At 41.8% G+C, this 20,229-nt stretch overlaps 2 protein-coding genes across 4 annotated transcripts in view; one reads left to right on the top strand and one right to left on the bottom strand.

The window, feature by feature from the left end:
* Positions 1 to 20,229, top strand: part of BRF1 (BRF1 general transcription factor IIIB subunit) — a 171,795-nt gene that overhangs the window by 64,280 nt on the left and 87,286 nt on the right. For both annotated transcript variants that reach the window (XM_023927411.2, XM_023927410.2), the window contains exons 4-5: positions 4,425 to 4,456; positions 13,163 to 13,235. In XM_023927411.2, the coding sequence (XP_023783179.2) occupies positions 4,425 to 4,456; positions 13,163 to 13,235 (105 nt within the window). The remainder of the gene's footprint in view (positions 1 to 4,424; positions 4,457 to 13,162; positions 13,236 to 20,229) is intronic.
* On the bottom strand, positions 15,107 to 18,370 carry BTBD6 (BTB domain containing 6). 2 transcript variants are annotated; one of them, XM_023927409.2, is made up of 5 exons: positions 17,975 to 18,370; positions 17,427 to 17,724; positions 17,131 to 17,221; positions 16,736 to 16,854; positions 15,107 to 16,498 (listed from the first exon to the last, which is right to left on the bottom strand). In XM_023927409.2, exons 2-5 carry the CDS (start codon positions 17,633 to 17,635, stop codon positions 15,466 to 15,468), a joined length of 1,452 nt encoding a protein of 483 aa, XP_023783177.1. In that variant the 5' UTR covers positions 17,636 to 17,724; positions 17,975 to 18,370; the 3' UTR covers positions 15,107 to 15,465. The 2 variants fall into 2 exon arrangements, with proteins under 2 accessions (XP_023783177.1, XP_023783176.1); XM_023927408.2 differs by lacking the exon at positions 17,975 to 18,370 and having other exon boundaries at positions 17,427 to 17,794.

The following is a 20,229-nucleotide window of genomic DNA, read 5'->3' as shown; positions in this document are numbered from 1 at the left end:
TTTCAGACATGTTTCTTATTAAGCTTTGCTATTTTATTTGCAACCAGCTGAATTGCTGCTGAGTACAGAAAGTGAGATTATGTTTAAATATTTTATATATTTAATGGATCTGGTTTTAGTTTTTGTAAGAAACAGAAAGCATTTTAGCTTAAGCTGAATAAAGGTGACACTTCATTATGGTCAGCAGGACTTCTATGGCTGTCAAATTTCTGCTGAGCGGCTTGCAGTCACAGTTCCTTGGCACCAGTCCTCCTTCCATGGTATGGCTGCTTTTGTAGTAAGCTTGTAAAAATAAGTAAAAAATTTTCCAAGGGTAACTTGTGAAAACTAACTAACTAAATAAAATAAATGCTAGACCCTTTGTATTCTCCCTGCTTCTTAATGTGGGCCTGTGTCTCACAGATATGACACCCTACACAGTGGAAGAGTTTTGAAACGGTAGCATGAAATAATCTGAAGGTTTCATGATTATTGTAGATTGTCAGACACTAAAGATTTTAATTTTTTTAAGCATTTTTTAAGAGAGGTAACAACTTTATTGCAAATGATAGTTGTTATTTTAAGAGCATCTTGCACAATTTAGTCCTGCAAATGGCATGTTTGCCTCCTGCTAGATGATATTGTTGAAAATCAGGGGGATTTTTCTGCATAAGTACTTTAGGATTGCTGGAATATGTAAAATGTAGGTCTCTCTGAAGTACAAATGCCTGATTGTTTTGGAATTTTGGGTTTTAGGTTTCCGGTACTATTCATTTCTTCATGAACTTTTGTTTCCTCTGGTGCTGAGGATGAGATCATTATTTCTGTGAATCATGGAACTCTCATATTATCCACAGATTTTTGGATTATAAAGGCAGAGAAGGAACATTTTGGCCACTTGATCTGACCTTTTGCATCATGTTGGCCAAAGTACTCCCTTGAATTTAATTGTTTTGAAATAATGACTTTAGACTTAGCTTATCTTGACTTAGACATTTAGGCATTTCTAATGATGGACAGTCAGTTGCATACCTTGGTGAAACTTGCTTAAAGAATAAACAGCAAAAGAAAAGCAGTTAAAACAGTTAATGCTTTTTCTTTTCCATTTTTTTTTTTTTTTAATTTGGGTACATTTAGAACCTAAGTCCCCTTGTGCCCTGTTATTTGCATGGGTATATCTACAGTACCCAGTAGCTTTCCATCCCTTTAGGGGCTTTTCCATGCGGGCAGCAGTCTCCATATGTAAAATGATCATTGTTTTCTTCCAGCCTCAAAGAAAACATTTATCTTACGATTGTATAATTTTTGAATACATATTAAGTATTATCTGCTGTTTTCAGCTGTTGTTGTATGTTCCCCTGAACTGTTCCAGCTCTGAAAAGGAGTTTGAAAACAACAGCCTGTTTTTACAACCACTTCCTGCTGATAATCGTGCCCACAATATTCATAGTAAAGGCCAACCCAGTGCTACTGCATGACTCAAGTTTCCCCTTTTGCTTTGCTGTAGTAGCTGCACATCTAATCAGGGAGAGGGATTGCTGGAGGCTACCTTAAATGAAATCCAGAAGTACCACAGTTTTACTGTGACCTTTGCTTACCATTTCGGTGGACATTTGAACTAACTTCTCTAAGGAGCAAGGGAACTGTATGTTAAAGCACCTGTGGTGTAGCTCTAAAGTGATTCAAAGTTGTCTGAACCCTGCTAGTGAATTTCCCAGCTCCTTAGCTCTGATCCTGTGTCCCTATAAATGCATCCCACGCTCTCTGTTTCTTCTTGGACGAAAAGGTGGAGTTGTTTTCCTTACAGTAATAAAGCCTAAGCATTTGCAATGCGTTAGTAAGTTTGGATTTTCCATCAAAGTGTATTTAACAGTTTGAAGAGCTTGAAGAGTACTCTGGTATACAGATTTCATGACTGAAAACACTTAGAAAAGCACCTCTCTGGCTCACCTAAAATCTGAATTAGCATTTGGCACTGATGCTCATTCTGACTTCTCCTGTCTCTAGGCACAGCAGCCAGGCTCTAGGACCACTCAGTTACTCACTTTGGTGCCTCAATAACCGATGAGATGCTTTTCTTTTGGTGTTTCATGGGTTTTTTTTCCTCCTAAATTGTGGTGGGATCTATCAGATACAAGTGATAATTTTACTTTGTCTCATTGGGGACGGTGTCTTAGGGTGGGCATAGAATAATCAGGCACTTCAAATCAATAATGAGCTGGGAACGTTTTCAGGCTTAGAATATTTCTTGAGCACAAAATTGGCATAGTGATTTCTTGCTAGATCTGTTTGATGAGCTGACAATTATTATGGTTCCTTGGCAATTGCATTACTAAAGTCTTTCCATTTTCTCTTTTTTCATTTTTACAAAAAATTTGCACTGAATTTAGTATTACTCTGTGTAGATTTCTAAGCTGTGTATTTTACAGATGGTTTTTGTTAGCAGTTTCCTTACTGTGTTAAAATTTCAGATTACTGTAATGTCTTGCATAATACTACCTATTATGGATTTTTTTGATTTTTTTTTAGAGCTATACTGAATTTTCAGCTAATTAACTAGCCAGCTATGCTGTGGTTTTTAATGTGGAAATTAATTTCCACCAAATAATATTAACATAATGTATTAAATTTTGTAACAAATTTGGAGTACATTCATACAATTTCATATGCAGACTAAGAGTAGAAATGCTCAAGGATAAAAGTTCCTAACAAGGAAAATGTTTATGTATAAACTGATTGTGTTATCTGAATGACTCTCCTTCCACAGCTGATAATGTTATTAGAAATGTGCACTGTATTACTCTGACTTACATGAAGAACATTCACTAATAGTTAATGTTACCACAGTATGCACCAAACTACACTGATGTCTCTGCATTTTATTTAATGCTGGATTTCTTAACACATTGCTGCATACTAAAACTCACATACAGCCCTGCATACATGTTTTCTTCACCTGCCTCATTCTCTCACTCTCTCCCCCTCTCCCCCTTCTTTCACACTTTACCTTGACACTCCTTTTAATAATAAAACCAGAACCTTTTTACAGCATGTAAGCCACACCTGAGTAGCTGATAGGAGATCCAGCATGTGCTCATTAACAGCAGCAAAAGGGCTACCTTTGCACTTTGGGTTATGATGCCTTTTCTTTTTTTTTCTTTTCTCTCTCTCTCTATTTTGGATGCTGTTTAGACAATGCATTCATAAGTGTGCTTGCTTTAAGTTAAATCTAATGGAAACTTGTAGTGGTTTGGCTTGTTTTTAACTACTATGTTTTCCAAGTGTGCCCATGAGTAGATGGTGACCTAATACTTTGCAGCAGCATAGGGTATCATGAAGGGAGTGAAAACTGAAAGGTAACAGCTGATTTTCTTGGCTGGGGAAGGGAGTAGCCAAAGCAGCTTTCCCTTCCCAGGTCTTTGATTGGTCCTCATAGAAGAGGAGGACTTACTTCAGTTTTGTTAATTTGCTCTTCCATCTGTGTTTCTGGACTCCTAAGCTGGCATGGGAGACTGATGATGCTTTATATTCTCAAGAGTAATAAGAGTATTCTGTCTTGATGCTATTGCTGGTTTTAGTTACCACAGAATAATAGAATGGCTGAGTTGGAAGGGACCTTGAAGATCATCATGTTCCACCCCCTACCATGGGCAGGGACACCTTCCACTAGTCCAGGTTGCTCCAAGCCGCATCCAGCCTGGCCTTGAACACATCTAGGGATGGAGCATCCACAACTGCTCTAGGCAACCTGTGCCAGGGCCTCACCACCCTCACACTAACAAATTTTTTCCCAATATCCAGTCTAACCCTATGCTGAGTTTGAAGCCATTCCCTCTTGTCCTGTCACTAGAGGCTCTTCTCCATCTTTCTTGCAGGCTCCCTTCAGGTACCAGAAGGCAATTAGGTCATCCCAAAGCCTTCTCTTTTCCAGGCTGAACAATCCCAATTACTGCAGCCTTTTCTCATAGCAGAGCTGCTCCATCACTCTGATCATCTTGGTGGCCTCCTCTGGACTCTCTCCAACAGTTCAGTGTCCTTCCTGTGCTGGAATCTGCACAGATCCCAGTGCTGGATGCAGCATTGCAGGTGGAGTCTGAGCAGAGCCGAGGACCCCCCCGCCCCTTACCACTGTGTCTTTCTTAGGCTGCAGGGTATGGTGGGTATTGCAGGTCACACAAGTGGTTGGCTTGTTCTTTGAGACCATCACTTCCCAGAGACAAGTTGAGCAGTAAATTCAGGAGGTGCTGGCAGGGTGTTTTGGGCAGATGACCAATTAACTGGATGTTGGCTGTTAGCATAAGTAGTGAATTGACCTAACCTATATTTGGTTTCTTTGACAGTTAACCTGGGTTTATTTCTTCCCTTTCTTTGGCTTGCTAATGAAATGAAATTAAGAAATACTGTCACATGCAAGAAGTATGTATATTCCTTGACTTCTTTCACAGACATGCTACTTGACCTCAGTGACCTTCTTCAGGTATTGTACTCTTTTTTAATTTGACTTTTTTTTTTTTTTAATTGTTTAAGATGTTTTAGTTTTTCTCTAAAAATTTTGAGTGGAAAATCACTGGGTTTGGAAATCTGAATAATTTTTCAGTAAAATTAAATGTCAAAAAAAATTTTTGCTTTTAATGCTGCAGACAACATAGCAAGAGTTAGTATGATCCTTTCATCAGGATTCAGAGTCACTGCAGTGGCACAGGGTCAGATGCTGCATATTTTTAAAACAACAGTTGTTGAAGACAGAAATAACCTTTTTGGTAGGTAATGTTGTGTAAATATATTCGTGCACTTCAGAACTGTGTTTTATAAAATGTATTTTGAGAGAAATATGAACTTGCTCTGTCTGTGGAAATAGAAAGCTCTACTGACATATGTTGTCTTACCCTCATTCTCTCTGTTACAACTGTTTTACATACAATGTGAGTAGGTTACTTGCATCTATTTTTGTCCTCCCAGCTGTCTTAGTAAATGGCATCCCTCTGAAGGCTATTTATTGCTTGAAGCAATCTGCTGGAATTGCAATAATCAAATTAATCTTTAATTCTTAAATTTAGTAACTTTTTTCTCTTTTCTAAACTCTGAATTATTTTGATTGCTTACCACCAAACAGTACATGTGTAGAATGGGAGGTTTGTTTCCTTCTAAACACAGGTAATTTTTCATGGTGACAGTTTTGAATTAGAATGATTACAGTTATGTGAAGAATAGTCACAATGTGAACTAGAAGAAGAGGTATTGTATCTGGAAGAGGAAAAGGAAAAGATGTGTTGTCAGCAGAAACACACAAGGAAGATTGAATGATTTGTCTTTTCCCCTCTATACATTCCAGCCAGGAAAGATGCTGAGATGGGATTTATGAGGACCAAAAGGTTAAAGAGGGGTAACTGAGGAGATGGGAGGGACAGAAATACGTTAGTGGTAGGGAAATAATCAGCCTCTGAAAGAGAAAAATCCAAGATTTCAGTATCTTGATCTGCATTTAACTGTATCTTCTGATGAGCTCTACTTTATGGCTTCTTTAAGGTGAATCTGAGCAAATAGGAATGTTGAATGTTATTGTTAACTCTACCCATCCAGAAACTCCTGTTTAAGAATACATAAATGAGTTTTTCAGGTCCTAGCTTGATATTTTTTTCCTCCCACCCCAAGTCTGTTAAAAAAAAAAATCAAACAAACCCCCACAAACAAAACCACAAACCAAACAGAAAACCACAACTACAAACCAAGCCAAAAAATTAAATAAATAACCCATACCACCTTGGAAGCAAAACATTTGTGGTCCAGCCATAAAATTTCAGTACATTCTGCTTTAGATCAGTCTTTGCTTCCAAAACCTGCAAAAAAAAGAACTAGTTTATTAAAAATAGTTCATTAGGTGGTACTATTTTACCTTGAAGTGCTTCTTTTTTTAAAGGACTGCTCTCCCATCCTGTAGTTGGGATATAAATGTCCTTAAGGACAAAGAGTTGAGAGCAGTACTAGTAGTGGCAGTGGTATTATCTTTCCAAAGTATTTAATTTGTTCATACTAATCTGTACAAAATTATCATAGTGGTCCAGATAACCAATTTTCTTGGCAAAATGAGAAAGATGTTGATTTTATAACAAAAAAAAATTGCATCTGAAGTCTAAAAAACAAGCTACTGCTAACCTGCACCAATTCCTGCTTAGAAACTAATAGTGAATGTTGAGATTACTCTTCAGAATCTTCTTGATGCAGCTCAGTTGCAGTAGGAAGTGAGGTATCTGCAGGGCTCTTTGCCATCTGGCTGCAGGAATTTTGTAAGAAAGTCACCACATGAAACATCCTTTGCAGATTGTCTTCATGGAGGCTACTGGCTGAATTACTGAACACCCTGAAATACGATTCAGTGCATTTAAGGGTGGAAAAGACCCCCAAGATCACTAAATCCAGCTAGGAACCATCACCATGTTTACCACTAAACCATGTCCTGAATCTTCTATTACCTGCAACTCAGTGTTTGTTTAAAGACCTGTCTTATATTCTTTCTCTCTTGATTATCTGTTGAGTCTTTAATTTGTTTTTTGAAGGGATAGAGGAAGCCAAAGCATGACCTCTTAGCTATGGTTTGTACTTTTACAACCTCTCTTCCTGTTTTTCTTGAGTTACTTTGGGACTTAAAAATACTAAAAAAATGAAAAGCTGTCCCCTACAGTGTAATGAGCTTTTAGGATAGTATTGTGCTGCTAAAACTTAGCAGTAGAGGAGACTAATTTTCACTGTTAATGGCAGTCTGTAAAAAGTCATATCAGTTTTCCTCTTATGCTGATGACTGAGATGTGGGAGTTTGTCTTGTTCCACTGGGGAACTGCTGCATTTTCATAATAACTTTTGGAGCTTCAAAATTGCTGCCATCTTGGGAAAAGACAAAAAGTCTTTTTTTTTTTTTTTTTTTTTTAATTTGAAAGGCAGTTTCCTTGGTTTTTTATCTTCATGTGAAATACATCTAATGTCTTAAAAATCTGTTGAAAGTGTTGTCGGATCAAGAATGCCTCTGACACGTTTGGACTTCAAAGCATGATCTGCAATGAACTGAAAATGTCCAGAGCACTGGTACAAATCAGGCGCCTTCCTTGTGCCGAGCAGTCGTGCTGCTTGTTGATTGAGTTGGAAGGACGACCAGTCATCAGTCTCTGACAGGGAAAGTGCTTGCTTATATTTTCAGATCCTGCATTTTACTTGCAAATATAGTCCTTAGAGAGGTCTGCAATCAGGCCTTTTGTTTGCTTTTTTGTTAGTCCAATCTAAGCGACAGGCCCGGCTTGTTTAGGAGAGCTGCAAAGCCTGTCTAGCCTTGGCCAAGTTTTGAACAGTTTAGGTTTTCTCCCATCTTTCCAAGCATCCCATTCCTTGCACCTGAGGAACTGTTTGGCTGAAGCTTCATCTCGGTGTGGTGAAAAGCCTTTCCCATCCTCAGGAATGGCTGGGGTTTTTTTTCAGTCTCTTGTCATCTCTAATGTCATGGCCTTTGCAATGGGGTCATAAAAGACTTTGGAGAGAGGGATTGACAGTGCTCTGATCCCCAGTTTAAGACTAGTAGAATATAATTTTTAGAGTGCCTTGTGGTATGTCCTGCTGTTAAACAAGGCTGATGTTCACTGAAGAGATCTTAGACATCTGAAGAGCCAGGCTCTTTATAAGAGAGTGCAGCAGGAAAATTAACAGCAATGGATGTAATTAATTAAAATGGGATGTGTCTACTTGATATCAAGAAAAAGTTTTTCACTATGAGGACAGCCAAGTGAGGAAACAGGTTGCTTAGGGCAGTTTTGAAGTTTTTATCCATCAAGGCTGTCAAGATCCAGAGCAACCTTGTCTGTTCTTGTGGCTGAGCCTGCTTGGAGCAGGAGATTGGGCTGGAGACCTGATGAGATCCATTCCAACCTGAATTACACTGTGGTCCTAGGTAAGGGAAGAGGATGCACAAGTGAAAATCAGTAACTAGTACTTGACTGGTCTCTCTTCCACTTCAAAACACAGCTCTCACTCCTATTTCTTCATCTGCAGTTTGTCTAGTCAAGTAACAGTACTTGCTTGTCTAGAAGGATTTTTATTGTGAGTTACTTTTGAACACTTGTTTTGATTTATTTAATCTAAAGGCAGCATTGGGTTCCCTGACTCCTCTATGATTGTTGTAAATTATTATTCTTTAACTTTCTTAGTTAAGATGCATAGATGGTTTGATAATGGCTTATTGTGCTGCTGTGGTATTGGAGGAAGAACTCCAGGGCTGCCATGGATGTGATAAGCAGGAGAGTCTGCTTTGGAGTCCCCAGACTGAAGCAGTGCTTTAAAGCCCAGTATGAGAGGGAAGCTGCTCAATTTTGATTTGTGTCTCTTTTGAATGACAGCCTGACAAGCTGAGTTTGTACTTGTTTGTATTTTTGTGTTACCTTTTGACTGCTCTAAATGCAGTATGGATAAAAAAAAAAAATTATGAAGTTTCATTTTATTGCATTGAGAAAGGTAAAATTGGGTGTTCTTTTAAAGACTGTACTGGTTTGCTTCAGTTTTAATACCCTTTGTTCATTTAAAGTTATTAACATGTTGACTGTATTTGCCTTTATTGCCCCTATGCAAATTGCTGTTGATTGAGTTAATTTAAACAACCTGGTTGGGACCTTCAGGCATTACTACACTAGAAATGTTAATAATGACTCAAATAACCACAGGTGCCTCTTTCCCCAGCAACAGACACTCTCCTTAAAAACTCATTTGCTTTTCATGCTTGCTTAATTATTTAGGCAAGCAGCCATGGATGTTTCACAGTGTGAATTCCCATCGTGTTCCAACTGCCCAGTCTTTGTCTTTCTAGAGGAATATCTTAACCACTGTCTCACCATTTGTGGTACTTTGCCAGAATGCCACACTATGCTCTTGAAAAGCCTTTTTGGAAATTGCTTGTGGAAGGGTTATTGATTTAAAACTTTATGGAGCCTACGGTCAAACAAAACCTTCCATTCAATGGTGGCAGCTTTATTTTTTTGCTACTGTCCAGAAGCTGACGTAGCCTGGTAACTGTATGAATGGGAGATACCCTGTTTCCCCAAGAGAGTTTAAAATTCTGGAAGGTCTTAGGCTGATAAATTCCTGTGTTACTGGAAATGAGGTGTTTGTTGTTATTTCTGAAAGTGGAAGTATATTGGTATTTGTGAACAGATCAGGCATGATGTGAGAGCAAGAGGAAATTATGAAAGGATAAGAGTCTCTCTGGAAGTGTCCCTTTGAAATCAGTGTCTGATGACTGACAGATGTGAAATGAAAAGACTGTCTCCAAAAAATACTGTGAAGGGCAAAGAGCATAACAAGTAGAAGGATCCTGTTGTGAAGATGTAACTGAATAATTGGAAGCCATTCCTTTACTAAATGCCCCTTTTAATTAACATAATGTGTTTGATAATGAGAACAGAAATTAACTATTGGTAAAGGACAACATCTTAGAGAATCTTAAGGTCTCCTGTAAAAATAGGGTTTTGCAGTGCCTTGGTGAGCACATACTTCTTTGTCTGAAAAATGTCTTCCTGCTAAAGAAGCCACTTGGGTTTTTTTGTTTTGCCTTTTTTAAAAAAAATAAAAGAATCCGTGATGGGTCCAGATTGTTGTAAACTTACTCTGTTAAATATGAGTTGAATGTATGAGAATATGGTAAAAGCTATCAGGGTATGCAGATATTTTAAATCTCCCAATAGAGGTTGACACCCCTCTTTTGCATTAGATGTTGATGCTTAAACCTAGTGATTGTATCAGGTTTAGGAAATTTTAGTGTCTGGTGAAAATCTGCAAAAAAAGAGCACAAGTCATATAGTGGTATAGTGGAAGTGTACAAAACAATTGTCTCACTTCAACAGTTTTGATTGGGGAGAGTTTGGAGAAATACTGTTTTTCAGTGTGATCCTTTTAAATTAAGGGGAAAAGAGGCTGAAGTTGATGTGGTAAGCTTTAAAGCTGCACCAATTCAAGCTTAAGCCAGATACATCCTTTTAGAAGGGCATTTTTGTTTATTCACCATTCTAAGAACTCATATAAAATTAGGTTTTATAAATGCAAATGTCATATGATTCTAAATTTGGAACGTTAAGCTTTTGATGGATTGGAGTATATGAATTTTTATAAGAAGTTCTTAATGAAGAAAGAACTAGAAATTAAAATAGGCCTCTAAATTAATTCCCTTAATTTCCTAAGCTTAATGGAGTACAGAAAAACCAAATGATGAGAGTAAAGAAAGACCCTTTTTAAATGCTTATTTTATATCATATCTCTTCTATCACAGGATATGTGTGTGTGTGTGTGTATGTGTGTGACTAGAAATCAGTGATAGTGGAATAAAATCTTAGTGAAAGGGCCATCTTGCACTAAACCCAGGAAATCTTAAATATCATGTTTCAGGAGTTCAGTTGCATTACAGATTTCTGGGTGAACTCTATGCCATCTTTTTCGTTTATGAGAAGTGCCCCAGAACCTGTGAATATTTAACTTTTGAAGTTGAGAACCATATTGTTTGAGAGGGCCTGAAGTCTTTTTTTTTTGTACTAATTTGCCAGAAAAACTGGAAGCAATTAAATGTTCCTGATTCTTTTTGTGACCCTGGCATTAAAAATGTGTGAGCTTCATGAGGAAAACAATACAAAACATGGACTATACTGTATATTTTGCTTTCTTTCTAAATTGTTAGTAACCAGAAACTACAAAGAAATGGGGTTGTGAGCAAAAGAAATTCCCTCATTTATAATTTCTGTTTTAATTTATTATTTTGTGCAAATACATTGCCTGCATCTTGAAGTCAGTCATAAAACACTGATGATGTGGGTGAAATAGAAAAGCAGGTTAGATTTAAGTGCATTACTTCTCAAATAAATCATAGGTCAGGAGACTTTTATTTAGGCCAAGAAAATAAGGATATATAGTCATTGAGCACATTTATTATTCATTTGTCTTTGCTTTAGATTTAATTTGACAATCACTTTGATTGTTAGAACTTCACTAGAAGAAAAGACCTGCTTCTTTATGCCTCTTCATATTTATTTGCTCTTTATTATTGCATTTATGGAAAGTTTGCTTAGGAGGAGTTTCTTAGGCAGTGACGTAGTTTGATGGTGACAAACATCAAGTATTTGGATGTCGTGACAAGGAAAAAAGCTAGAAGGAAAAATACTTGTTTGGATTGGAGTTTTATGGGTTTTTTTCTAAACTAATATAAGAGAACTAGATGAGTTTGTGAAGCCTCTAACAGAAACATCATATGTACTTTGCTCCACTGAAGTAACTTTATTGATTTGTGCGGTGAATTGTCCTTGCAGAACAAGATCTAAGTGATGAGGTTTAAGATTTATAGTAACTTGGTTGGCCAGCTTAGAAGGCTGAAATTACAGCCAAACACTCATTCTTTATGTTAATATTTTTTAGACAAAAGGTCAAAACAACCCATTTTGAGCTTGTGAATCTAAAGCCAACTGAAATGCTGCAGACATTTTGCTTTAGTGATATCTGTTCTGTCTCAGTGCTCATGGAAAGTCACACGCTCTCAGACTCCAGTATGAATTGCCAGATTCAGTAGGTGCATGTTTTTTTCTGTATAAAATTTGGTGACTTACTTCCTAGAAAACAGACTGCTCATTCAGAGAGTATGTTTTGCTCTTTTCCTTCCCCTAGAATTGTGCTTCTATGTTGTGCCCTATTTCGGGAAGAAAAAAGGCAATAAAATTTAAGGCTGTATTTTTGCATCTTCTTGGCCAGTCCAACTATTGGTCAGACACAGCATGGAGTACACTCACTTTTCACTAAATATGGAATGAATTACCATCATGTCATGTATAATTGATTGCACAGTCATTTTCAGGATATGTGATCATTCTGAAGATTTCTTTGAAGTTCTATTTTATGATTTTTTTATATATATATTTGAGAAAAATACACATTACAAACATTTTCATGTAAATATTTTGAAGGGCTAGGTGAAAATATGTCAGTTGTTTGGGGGTTTGGTTGTTTTTGTTGAGATACATATATTACAGAACTGTCTATACGCTTGGGAGGAAAGCCTGCTTTTAAACTAAGGTTGGCAAAGCTCTTTGATGAAATGCAAAGAGCAATAGTTTTTTAATTCCATAGGCTTGTACCATAATCATCACTCAGTTGCGTAATTGACTGCTAAGTAAACACCTTCACTATGCTGGTGTAGGAAAGAGAGGAGCAGTTTTGTTCCTTAAAAGCAATAGTGTATATACCATTGTTCAAAACAAACCAGAAACCTACTTGCTTGGAGTGTAGGAGGATGGAGATTTTTATACTAACCTTGACCTTTACATATGCCTTGGGGGAAGCAAGGTGTTCATGGAGCTCCGTGGGAATGTTTGAGACTGATTGGGAATTGGAGTATATCCTGCCTTTCTTGCTGACCACAAAAACACACCTTAAGATAGAGAAAGAAAACTTCCTCACACTTGTAAAATACAAATATGGTTTGTCTATGCTATAAATTGCAAATCAAGAGTATGAAAAGTAACTTCTTCCCTCAATTTACATCTTCCTGGGTGCAGCAGTGAAAGAGGGAGGGGAGCAGAGCTCTGTCCCTGGTGCCTGGGCTTTTCTGATGATTTTTTTTTTTCCTAATGTTTTTAATGTGATCTGAGGCAATGTCCAAACAGCAAGATATGACAAATAACCCTTGGGGCATGTAGCACCACTCCTTGATTTGGTAAAAAGTTTGGTGTGTACTTGTGCAATACTTAATTATGCCACTGCAGATGATCATGCAGAACCAAAATTTGCACTGACTTGTATTTGCTCAGGTTTTGTAATGGTACAAGATAAATGACACTTTATATATACTGATATTACATTGAAGTCTACTTAATGCCTTATGATGTAATGTGACAACTGAAAAACTGTACTACAGAGCAGCACAGAGCCCACTGGAGAGCATGATGAAAAACTTCTTAGAATTTTTTCAATATAAACTTATGCTTTGATTTACAATGCTAATTTGTGCAGATTTTGACAAGCACTGAGTATTATCCTGTACATATGAATAGTGCTTGTATAACTTGATTTTTTTTTAAGCTGGTTAAGATTTCTGGGTTTTTCTCCTTTCCATATAAATGTTCTATTAAAAACATTTGTGGTGTAAGATTTACATAATGCTTCTTTTGTCTTTTAATAGGTGAATGTCTATGTGCTGGGAAGAACTTTCCTTCTGTTGGCCAGAGAACTCTGCATAAACGCTCCAGCCATAGGTATTTTTTTAATGATTTGACTTTTGACTACTTGAGTATTTTTTTTTCTATGGTTACTTGAAAAAAATATGCATGTATGCACTTATATATACATAGTATTGTATGTTGGTACCCAAGGAGTAACTTTATAGTGAAGCTGGAATCAATCCAGGCAAAGGAGCATTGCTGACTTTAAGAACCTGTTCTCCTTTATGTAAGAACTTTTTTGGAACTAGATGCTGTTTTCTTTTGCAAATAGTTTTCTTGCTTTTTCCAAGAGTAATTTGGGCTATACTAAGACAATGGACTGATGTGTAACAAATTTCTGTGTGTCAGCAAGCTCCTACAGGCCTGTCATGCTTCAATTCCACAGATGTAACATTTGATAAGTATTTGCCAAATTTACTATCTGTCCATCACCTGTAGCTGAGCTGTTCAGTGCTTGAAATACAAACGGCTTGGCAGAAAATGAGGAGCAGCTTTTTCCAAACTTGTGAATAACTTCAGATAAGTCAACACTGAAATCATGACTGCAATAGGAAGGTGGGTTTTAACCTGTTGAAAGGGTACAGAAGCCATTCTCTAAGTTGTGGGTTTAAGCTAAGGGAATTTGCCAGTTCCAGTTAGAAGAGTGCATTTCTGGTGAGGTCTTGTGACTGTTATCCACCTCTGTGTAGGAATTATCTGCCTGCATCTTTACCCACTGTTACTCCCACTCTCCTTAATCTGTACTGAGAGAATCAGATGGCTGTGTTGCAGAATGACAACACAGGCACACCCCTTCAGCTGTACTGGGCTGGCACAGGAGCGCTGCATTTGCAGCAAGGGGAGCAGCGCCCGGGCAGTGCGGCACAGCGCGGCTGCAGCAGCACAGCTCCAGCTCTGCTAGAGAGGTCTTGTTCTCAGCAATTCACTTCCCTTCTTATTTTTCATTACTTTTAGAGAGAGAAAACAGGCAGGATTTGCATTGCAGCTTAGTTTCAAGGTGAAAATTAATGCAGCTTGGGAAAAGGCAAACATGTTAGATGTAGAGGTACTTGTTAAACATTTTAAAAATACTGGTTTAGACTGCTGTTTGAGTACTCTCTTCTGAGCTCATCTTAACATTTATAAAACCCAGTAAATATTTCTAATTGGCTCAGCTATATGATCATGAGACCTTAGAGAAAAAAGAAGTACTTTCATCACTTTCTGAGAAAAGTACTAGCATAAAATGATTGCTGATAATGCTGGAGACTGTTTTCCCAAAAAGATAAAGCAGGAGGAAAGATCCAACAGCCTTTTTTTTTTTAAGGTGGCTTACTTCTAATCAGCAAACTTAAATGAACCTAAACACCATCTTGCAAGTATTTTTCTAATGCCTGCTGCTCTGTATAAGGCAGGGATGTAAATTCAGATAGTGTCTGCCAGTAATACAGCCCTGGGCTAAATTTGTGACGCAGCCCTATCACTGAATTAATTAACTTCATCTGCGTGTCTTGACTCTGGCCAGTCGAAGGGGGGTGTAGTTTGACAGGTGTAAGTGGCAGTGCTGCTGTTTGGTGGGCAGGCTGCAGGTTAACAGAGATGCTGAATGTTTAGGGGCATTAGGAGTTTTCAAATATACCCACAGGATGATTCTGATGAGCTTTGAGTACACTGATGGTTTGTCTATCTTCAGCTTGGGCAACACACAAAAAACCCTGAGCTTCCTCAAATGTCAGCTCCTTTTCTTGTGAAGGGAAAATAAAGGCTGCTGATGGATCTTGGTTTCAGTTACCAAGAGAGGGAACTTTCCCATTTGCTGGGTGTGGATGCACACAGGGACCAGACTACAGTGTTATCACCCCTGTTAGCTGTACATGAATTAACACACACGAGCCATAAGGTCAGCAAAGATCAAGTACACAGAATTTAGGGCAAGTAAAAATGTTTTATATTTCACAGATTCATAAACTGCTCTAGTTTAGAACATTCTGTTTGAGTCAGCTGCAGTCTGCAAGTTAGTTATCTATATACAAAATAAATGCACAGTACGTGCAAAATTTAACATTTTTCTGCATGTTGCAGTCTTAATAATTAAGTCAAATAGCTTATGAATAAATAAAATAAGATTAAATTCAAGAGCATTCCTTCACTTATTTGTATAGCCTGATGTAGCAGATAGGTAAGTAGCGTAACATTCCATACTGCTGCAGAGTTTGTAGTAAAACCGAAAAAATCCCTTAATGTGCATCATTGCAGCACTGGAATACAATCAAGGTGAAATGCATCATGCATAGAAAATGAGCTCAGGTATTTGTCCTCCTTGTACTCCGGTTCCATTAGTACTGTCCGAGGAGCATTGGAACTGGAACGTCACTTTCCCGCACTGCACTTCAGTCATTCCCTCTTGTCCAAAGTAACTGAGTTCGTTACCATCAAGAATAGCACTTACATTGTAAAAGGTGTCTTGCTCAACCTGCACAGGGTGTTCAAACCACACAGAGAAGGTGTTACTGGAGCCGTCGGAGGTAAACTTTGTCAGATTTTGAGCAAGGACAACACCTAAGCGCTTCAGTTCGATTTTGACACTGTATTCAGCTTTGCCACAGCTCGACCCATACAATCCCAGTCCTGCTATAAATATCCGTTTGTCTACGGCAAACTGAATACTGTCACATCGCCCCCGGTACCTCCACTGATTGCTGCGATACGCAGACGACTGAAACCGATGGCAGCGCTGAGGCACGAGTCCTTTTCTTTTCGTCAGGGGGAACTCTAATTTGGGTTTATTTGCGGCTGTGTACCATAGGAATATGTTGTGAGTCTCCTCAAGGGTGAGGATGTCAGACTGGGCAGCTCCGTTGGCAAACTCTTCCAAAGTCATGGTTGGAATCCGCACCAAGTACAAAGCTTTCCCTAATACATTCCTCTTGTTGCGTGGCGTAACCGGCAGCCCTTGCCTTTTGCATTCAGCCTCTGCCCAGTTGAGAACAGCCTCGAAAACTACCACTTCCTTGGTGTTGAGTGCTTCCCGGGTTACAATGATCTCTAGTGTTTGTTGATCTATCTCACAGAAGCCCTCTGACTTCAGTGCCATTTCTGCCTGAGCATCAATCACTTCCCAACAGCGCTGCGTCAGCTCTGGCTCCTCGAAGAGCCTGCTCTGAGACAGCAGGACACAAGCGTTCTTTGCTTCTAAGCTGGTCTCCAAAAAATTGACGCAAGCCTTTGCTAGGGCCGGCACGATGTACTTCTTGGCAGCATAGAGTGTAGCCAGAACTGTGTCAGCTTCCAGGTCTATTTCATCACTATACATGTATCTAGAGGGGAAGGCGGGTGAAAAAAAAAAATTAGTTTCTCAGGGAAAAAAAAAAAAGTAGGCCATGAAAATAATCTATAGTTGTCTTTGCTGGCAGTGAATCTGACATTCAATATTTGTCAGTACATTAAGTAAACAGCAGTAAGTGCATATTGCACAATGTCAATTAGGAGATGTATATTTTATAAGCTACTTTGATTCTGTCCATGTAATTAGCAGACTTGTAGTGGCCACTTACTTTAATAGGATTAGAAAGGCTGCAGGTTCCACATCTGGTATATGGATTTCAGATTTGACCTCTGCGAGATCGCCATAAAACATAGCATAGAAGACAGAGCTACCAACTGCCAAAACATACTGGAAAATAAAGAGAGAGGAGCCTCAGTAACATGGATCAGGAACAGCTGAGCGTGCTGGCTTTCCTAAAAGCTACATTTAGCGAAAGTTACAAGCTGCAGTGGAAGCAGAACACTGCCTTCGACTGCTCCCTTTAATTGCAGCGTATGGGAATTACTTGTGGGATTAAATAAGAGCTATAATTAGGAAAAAAAAAAAGTGGAACCTAGTTGTAAGGCAGGGGGAGAAGGCGACCTGCTCAGCAGCATTAAAAAGCCAAAAATTATCTGCACAAACCTTATGGGCAGGAACTTTCTTGGATGCCCCTGGCGGGCCCACGATGAAGTGAACGTCAGCCATGAGTTCGTTATTGAACATCAGCGCGTTCCTGCAAGCAGGGGAGGGGGGAGAAGGCCCGTTAGCCGCGGGCTGCCCCTCGCCCGGTGCCCCAGCCTCCCGCCGGCGGCCCCCGGGGCTCCAGCCCATCCCTGCGCTCACGCCTGGCCGGGCGCAGGTGCACAGGGCGGGCACCTCTCTCTTTCTCTCTCTGGCTCCCGCCCGCCCGGGGAGGGTCCGGCGGGCCTGGCCCTTACCTCTCCCGCAGCGTGGGATGGAAGGATTGCCAGTTGGCGCTCTCCAAGTTGTTGTTGTTGAGGTTTTGGAGCTGGGGCGGCGGGGGCGGCTGGGCGCTCTGCTGGAGCTGCAAGGCGTTCTTCTTGCTGTTGGCAGCGGTGGCGGCGGCGGCGGCGTTGCTGTTTGCAATGTTAGTGTTGGTGCTGGCAGGGTAAAGTTCTGCAGCCATCTTCTTCTTCAGGGACAGGGGCACTATTTCATAGCATCCTGGCACCTTGCCGTTTGACCTCACACTCTTTTTGGACTTCTTTAAGGTCTCTGGAAGCAGAAGAAAAAAAGTCAAACACTTCATGATCCTGCCATTGAGGCAACCAGGGGGCAGTGGCATGAGCGAGAGAACTAACAGATCCCAAATGCGAGTCCCACTATCAGGATATTTTGTACGCTTCTAGATGCAGGGTGGCCTTTGGTTTTTTTTGGAGTGTGTGCCCGCTCTTTGGTTACCGGCCCGACGCACCTTTCCGGGAGGAAAGGGGTGATGCCGTGTCGGATCAGTGCCAGCGCTCACCTTGGCTTGTAGGGGGGTCCCAGCCTCCACGGCACTGCCACGACTGCAGCGGGGAGCCCGAGTGGGGCCGGCAGGCAGCTCCTTCCCCGAGGAACGGGGAGAGAAAAATTAATAATAAAAAAAAAAAAAAGAAAGAAAAAAAAAAAGAAAGAAAAAAAAAAAAGCCAAAATCCAGCAACAAAACCCCAGGAATCCGGCAGAGGCGGTGGGTCAGGAGCGAGAGTCAATCCACAAATCCTCCGAGTGCAGCAGCCCGGCGAGGGTGAAGCGCAGCCAGCCGCCCGATCCCCGCTGCCAGCGCTCCGCTCCGTCCTTCCCGGCCCGGCGGGGGCACATCCGCGGCAGCCGGGCCGAGCCGAGGCGGCGGCTCCCTGCAGTCCCGCTCCCGGGCGGCCCCGCCGCCGCTCGCACCAACTTTGCTCCGGTCCCCGCGGCGGCCGCCACCGCTGCCTCTGCTGCTGCTGCTCCTCCGCGCTCCTCCCGCCCGCGCCAGGGGCGCTGCTGCCCGCGGGGCGCCCCGGCTCCTCCGCGGCGGGCGGGAGCGATGCGGCGCTGCCCTGGGCGCTCCCTTGGCGGCGGGATGCGGCGCTGCGCGGCCGTGCTCGGCGCGGCTCTGCCGGGCCCTGCCTCCGCCTCCCGCACTAAGAGGCAGCGGCCGCTCCGCGCGTCACGGCCGCCCGCGCCAATGGCGAGCGCCGGGGCGCGGCGGGGAAAGGGCCGCCCCCCGCCCGCCGCCCGCCCGCCATCCGCCCCCCCGCGCCTACGTGCGCAGCGCCGGGCGCCGCCGGCAGCGAGCCCCGCGGTACCCCCGCCATCGGTCCCCCCGCGCCGCTCGGTGTCACCGCTCCGGCCGCGGCGGGACAGGCGCGGAGGGACGCGGGGCAGCGCGGGGGGACCGCGGCGGGGCGGAGACGGCGGCCCCGAGCGCTCAGCGCCGTTCCCGGGCGGCCCGGGCGGGGGCGCCGCCGCTCCGCGCTGCGCTGCGCGGGGGAGCCGCGCTGCCCCGCGGGGCCGCCACTCGGGGCGCGGGGGCACGGCCGCGGCCGGGCTGCTCCAGCCGAGGGACGCTGCTGCGGTTCTTCCCCTTTCCCCGCAGCCGCCGTGCCCCGCCTGTGCGCGGCCGTCCCGTCCCGCCCATGGCTCGGCGAGGAATGTCCCCCCGCTCTGCCCGTTCCCGGGGGCGACCTGCAGCAGGGAGCGGCTCTCGCTCTCCGCGGGCCCTGCCCTTGTCGGTCTGGAGCGCTGTTTCGAGCACATCTCGGAATTGTTCTTACATCCCTCTCAGTAACTGTGTGGCATCAAAGTTCTTCCGAAAGTCCAAGTTCCGAGTCAGAATTGGGATCAGGACAGAAGGGAAAGTCTTCAGCAAAACACATGCTGCTTTCTCACAACATGAAATAATGTTTTTCTTGTGATTTGCTTCGTGGACCCCAGCATCCCCTTTGAGGAAAACCAACGGGGTTTTGCCCGACTGTAACTTGCCCGCGTGTGGAGGGGTTGCAGCCCCAGGGATGAGCCAAAGGCGAAGGGGACCCTCCTGCGAGCAGGGCACCCTCGGTGCTGGGGTGGTGCTTCTGGAACGAAGCCATGTGTTTGGGGTTTGCACCTTCTAGCGTTTCTTGTTTATTTTCAAATGTTTGTATCCATGCAGGACTTGTCCATGCTAACCTGGGCTCAGCCTCTGATTTCTATATTCACTGTCTTACTTACTTTGGGTTTTTTAAGGCTTGCTATTTAAAACCCACCCACGTATTCATTTTCTGACTGTTTGGTAGCTTCAGAATTCAAATTAACGATGTGCAATGTTTTGTCAAATGACCTGTGGGCATGAATGCCAGCAGAAATGTCTGAATAGCTACAATGCAAATGTGTAAATGCTTCCGAAATTCAACTCAGCTCCAGAGAGAGCGCTGACAGTTGCTCTTTGCAATCTGGTGAGGTATGTGGTGAATTTACACATCTTTCATAGAAATTCTGGTCCAATTGGTAGCATTATTAAACTGAAGTTTGGTCCTGTGAAGTTTGACTCCACATAAATAGCAGATTGATTAATGAGTGATAACTGAAAAAGGGGTTTTCCTAAAGGTGAGCATATTTGTTTGCATTGTGTACTACTATTATTAATTCAGTCCAATTGTTAGAGGGTTCCCCTAACAATGGTAAGTGTAATTGTTGTGCCTCTCCAAAGTGAGCTATTGAAGGTACTTGATTTGTGCTAAAGTCAATAACAGGGTTACAAAGAAAATTGGCAGGGG

The sequence above is a fragment of the Cyanistes caeruleus genome, chromosome 6, assembly GCF_971803275.1.
Source record: "Cyanistes caeruleus chromosome 6, bCyaCae1.hap1.1, whole genome shotgun sequence".
Classification (NCBI taxonomy): Eukaryota; Metazoa; Chordata; class Aves; order Passeriformes; family Paridae; genus Cyanistes; species Cyanistes caeruleus.
The sequence above is the reverse complement of the archived record's forward strand: the minus strand, read 5'-3'. Positions and strand labels throughout refer to the sequence as shown.